The sequence below is a fragment of the Pinus tabuliformis genome, chromosome 1_1, assembly GCF_031772625.1.
Source record: "Pinus tabuliformis cultivar Carrire ecotype Pingquan chromosome 1_1, CPIR1, whole genome shotgun sequence".
Classification (NCBI taxonomy): Eukaryota; Viridiplantae; Streptophyta; class Pinopsida; order Pinales; family Pinaceae; genus Pinus; species Pinus tabuliformis.
The window spans coordinates 243,763,210-243,768,221 of record NC_142297.1 but is presented as its reverse complement, the minus strand read 5'-3'; the positions used below and the strand labels follow the sequence as shown (position 1 = coordinate 243,768,221).

At 38.5% G+C, this 5,012-nt stretch overlaps 1 protein-coding gene across 1 annotated transcript; it reads left to right on the top strand.

Moving 5' to 3' along the window:
• Positions 1-2,753: 2,753 nt before the first annotated feature.
• LOC149212434 (uncharacterized) lies at positions 2,754-3,437 on the top strand. The gene has a single exon (XM_089388684.1). It carries the CDS (start codon positions 2,754-2,756, stop codon positions 3,435-3,437), a length of 684 nt encoding a protein of 227 aa, XP_089244810.1.
• The last annotated feature ends 1,575 nt before the right edge of the window (positions 3,438-5,012 follow it).

Genomic DNA, 5,012 nt, shown 5'->3' with positions numbered 1-5,012 from the left:
GAAATTTAATTTATATTATTATTATTCTGATTTTCATTAATTTATATTATTATTATTCTGATAAAATCAAAATTAAATTATCTTTTTTTGGATATAGGATATATTTATTGTTAATCATACTAATTGATAATTTAGTAAAATTAAGTGAAACTCAAGTTTTTGTCAAATTACAACCAAAGAATTTATGATGATACCTGTCTTGTTACCATGCATTTGAATTGATTGAATCTATTGATTTATTTTGTAATAAATTTAAGAATAAATAAATATGGCACTATTTTATTTATTTATTTATTTTTATTTATTTATATGTTATTAAAAATATTAATTCCAATTATTAAAAATGTATTTATTTAAACAATAAGAAAATATACATGGCCTTAAACTTCTTTTGTAATCTTACAACAACATATACATACTTCAACACGTACTACCCAATATAATAACATAATTATAGTAAATGTCAATAATTAATTATAATTTTTATTATTATTGTTTTTTTTGTTTTCTAAAAAAATATCTACACAAATCTTTCCCAACCAGTTTATTGGCAAAGCCTAACTCTGAGGGTGTTGAGAAGAATTGGCCCGTGACCTCTCATTAGCTAAATGCTTTGACCATCAAAGCTAATTAACTATAATATTATCTCAAAATATGAAGTAATCCCATATAATACAAGAGAATATAAATTTTACAATACCATAAAAGAATGGTGACAATCATCATACCATATTATAACATTTAATTAAGAAAATAACTATTACAATACTACATTACATTACATGAATTTCTTATTAATGAAATATCAAGATTTTTTTTTAAGTAACTCTATAACACTCAACACTTAAATCAACGAAATATGACTTTCTTATTAATGAAATATATATATATTTAACTCCAACACTTAAATCAAATAATAATGGTCACAAATCCGACATAAAAGGATAATATAAACGCTTAACAAGGCTTTGCTACCATGAAGATGTTAAAGGTTTGTTTAACACTCTTGGAAAATTACAAGCAACAAGACTTCATATGTGACACTGTAATAATTCTTTTTTGGTAATATTTGATCATGATTTCTATTTATATCCAAAAAAACAAAATTATATATAAAGCTCATGAGAGCTCAATGTTGTCCTGGTCAAAAGACTAACATCTTGCTAAATACATTATAAGAAATTGACCACCCGAGTGAACAAATTGATGTGGTGGATTACCAGTCATACAAAAAAGACCATAGATACTAACATATGATCATTTTGTCCTCTAACAACCAATTCCATACAAATATAGGGATGACAAAAACATTATAACAACCACAACCACAACCACCAACTATGAAATCATGAGAAAGAAATGAAAGCAGAGATGGACTCATTCATCCAAGATGATGATCGGGGTGATCCGGAGAGGAATCTGCACTGACCATATTGATTGGTTGAGTATTTATAACTGCTTCACCATTTGGAGGTGCATTTGAGTCACTGTCGGAGTCTAATATGATATAGCATTCTATTTTGCTTAATCTGACCACTATTTCATCCATATCATAACATATATCCCTCAGGATCCACTTCAAATCCTCTTGACCTATAAAGAGGTTATAATTATCTACCTACTTGTTTTCGAGAACCATGTGAAGAAGAGTCTCCATCTGCCTATGCATTGATGTAGAATGCATAAAATATAACCTTCTCTTCCTGAGTTTAACAGGGTCTGGCGCCCATTTCGTATTTCCATGCAAATTTCCGAATTTGAATAATACATTCGATCTCCAAACTCTTTAGCTTCCAAAGTGTGATTTTCCCTCCGCACCTCCATGGGAACAACCTAATTTTTTTTTATCGACTCCCATCTAAAATGTTATCGATGTCTAGAAGAATATGCCCCAGATGCGCCTCCCCTGTGACTAAGCAATCGTTGATGGGGAGCGATAAAAGACTAGAACCCGCAAGAAAATAGAGCACGGGAAATTTGAAGCAACCAAGTGAACTGACTTTGACTAAAGATAAGATGGAATAGCCCAACTAAGACCATAAGGATCGAGTGAAAAATATTGTAAAGCTTAACCATCTTAACTGGGAATTAAATATATATATATATATATATATATATGGCCGAGAAAACTAGAAGAGAATGACTCCTGACTCGACTGGACATTAAACCATTTATGTACCAAAACAAAAGAGCAATTAACTTCTTGTGAATTTAGAGAAATCGTTTGGAGAACTCGAGAATGAACAAACTTTGAACCAAATTGAAAAAGACCCACTGTGCCAAATGCCAACGACTAGTACAGGGTAATTGAACGAGATTCCAGAGGGCTCGAGGGATTGAAGGTCGACAGTGGGGAGAATGACAACGAGCTCAAATGAAGGTCTAGACGAAGTGTTATGTAGAAAGTAGATGAAAAACATTGGATCCCTATTTGTAATGCCTTACCTCTCACATTATATTACTTGCTGAAGGACTGCACTAGCATAAATACCCACAATAAAACTTGAAATGGTCCGAACAACGAAATTGTTGGAAAGAAAACACCACTAAAAATGAACAACACTAATATTGAACTTGTCATAAACCTCATATAGTATATGACAACGCCCAACAAAAGTACTTAATATGACCTGAAAACTGGAGGTTAGGATGAGAGATCGCCAGTATTAGGAATCCTCTCTTGAAACAATGTTAATAGGTGAGTGAATAATGAGGTAGAGAAGTTAAAAAACACATATTCGAAGGGACGAAAAATGGCTCTGGAGAATGTGGTGGCCGCGGCAGAGAACGGTAAGGGAAACGGTGCTGTGGCTAAGCTGCAAACGCTCTCTATTTTGAAACCCCATATGATTGTGGAGGCTCCGCATGGGGCTGAAGAAATTACGAAGTCTCATCATCCCAAGCGTAAGGCTGACCATGAGCTCCCTCTCATCCTTCACGCCCATTTGAAGTTCGGTGCTGCCGAGGTTATGGTCTGTGATGAGACCGAGGAGGCCGGTGCAGAGGTGAAATCGCCGGTGGCCCTTAAGGGCACCTCAGTGATTCTCCATTTGGAGATGGACGACGTTGATGCGGTAGTTAAACTAGCGGTGGAGGGCGGGGTAACTGTTACTGAAGAGGTTGCGGAATGTCCTTGGGGTCAACAATACGGAAAGGGAAAGGGAGCAGGTTCATTCAAATCCCACATCCATCGCAGGAAGGGACCTGCACGTTTCAGAAGCCTCGACTTTGGCGAGCGCAAGGGATTCATCAGGGGAAATGGCACGAGTGTCATACACGATCCTGGCCGCGACGCTCCTCTCTGCAAGGTGATCTTCAGGCACCCATTGTACCCGGGACATTTTGTTTACTGCGGAAAGAAGACCATTTTGACAGTGGGTAACGTGCTGCCCTTGAGGTCTATTCCGGAGGAAGCCTTTGTCTGCATCGCGGAATAGAATGTCGGCCATCGGGGCTCATTTGCTAGGGTTTCTAGAGACTACACCATCGATGTCAACCATACTGATATTTACCCTCGGAGCTATGCAGACAGCAGAAAGGAGACTGCGGAAACCACAATGAGGAAAAAAGCACGACTAATAGGATTTTTCCCAACAGAGCATCAGGAGCAACCCTGCCGGGACCAGATCTCGCCCCCTCAGATAGAACCAGAACTGGAATCGCTGGTAAGCCCTCTTCCTTTTCAAGTTTTTATAAAAACCCCTTCTGGGAGGACACATCTGGCCTGGGTACAGATCACCAAATCAGTACTGCTTTTGAAGAACAGCATCTACCAGCACACTGGTTATCCTACAGGATCACAGGTTTTAATTTTTGGAGGCAGAGTACTCCAAGACTACAAAACCCTTATGGATTACAAAATCCTACCTGATTCTACCATCACTCTCAACCTATGGCTGAGGGGAGGCGTGGCAGACCATCACAAAACAAATCCCTTAGGCAATGGCATAGGTAGCAGCACAACAAAAACCCCAGAAACACATCAAAAGCAAAAAATGCAGGGTTATCCTTCAAAGACATTCTTGAAGGAAACAAACCAGCCACAAACTCAACAAAACAAGCTGGCACAACACCTGCCCCATACATTGTGGAACAACTGAGTTACACCCCAGAAATAAATATGGATATACCAGAAACAGACGAGTACTATTCTACATTCGAAAAACAAGCATTAATCTGCAGATTCAACTGTTTCTGGCCCAAGTCTATGGACCTTTTCCTTTGGGTTTTCAGAACTTGGACCGATACATGTGACATTCGGCTCTGTTCCAAAGGCTTCTTCATTGTAAAATTTCATACAACAGAGGAAAGGGACATCATTATGAGGGCAGGACCATGGTTCATGGGATCCACAGGTCTCTTCATGACTCCATGGTTCCCAGAATTTGATCCAAATACAATGGTTGTATCTCGGATGCCAGTCTGGGTTCGTCTTCACAACCTACCACTACACTTCTGGAGCCCTCAAGTCCTGTCTACTATAGGCAACACCATTGGGCGATTCATTAAAATGGATACAGAAAGAACGGAGGAAGGAATTTATACATTTGCACGCATGTGTGTGGAAGTAGATCTCAGCAAAGGGCTGCCAGACCAAATACAACTCAAGTATAAACAGAGATGCTGGACACAGATACTAGATTATGAAAATACTGCATTCAGATGCAGAATTTGTCGCCAAACAGGGCATCTTCAAAACACATGCCCAGAAGCCAAAAAAGATACGCGTAGGAAGAAGAAAGCAGGAAAACAACCCAAGGGATGGAAATTCCCTCCACCAGACCCTGAAGATGTCCCTGTTGAGGAAGAAGAAACGGAAAAGGAACACCACACTCCCCAAGAGAACAATCAGATTCACAAGAAGCCAGAAACTGTGGAATCTGTACCACATGATCTGATGGACTCTTTGCCAGAGAAGATACCAGATACAATGGATACCAGTGGAGCCAAAAGACTCCATTCTTCAGACCACTCCGATTCAGACAAGGATAATCCTCGCCCAGAGGAGGACA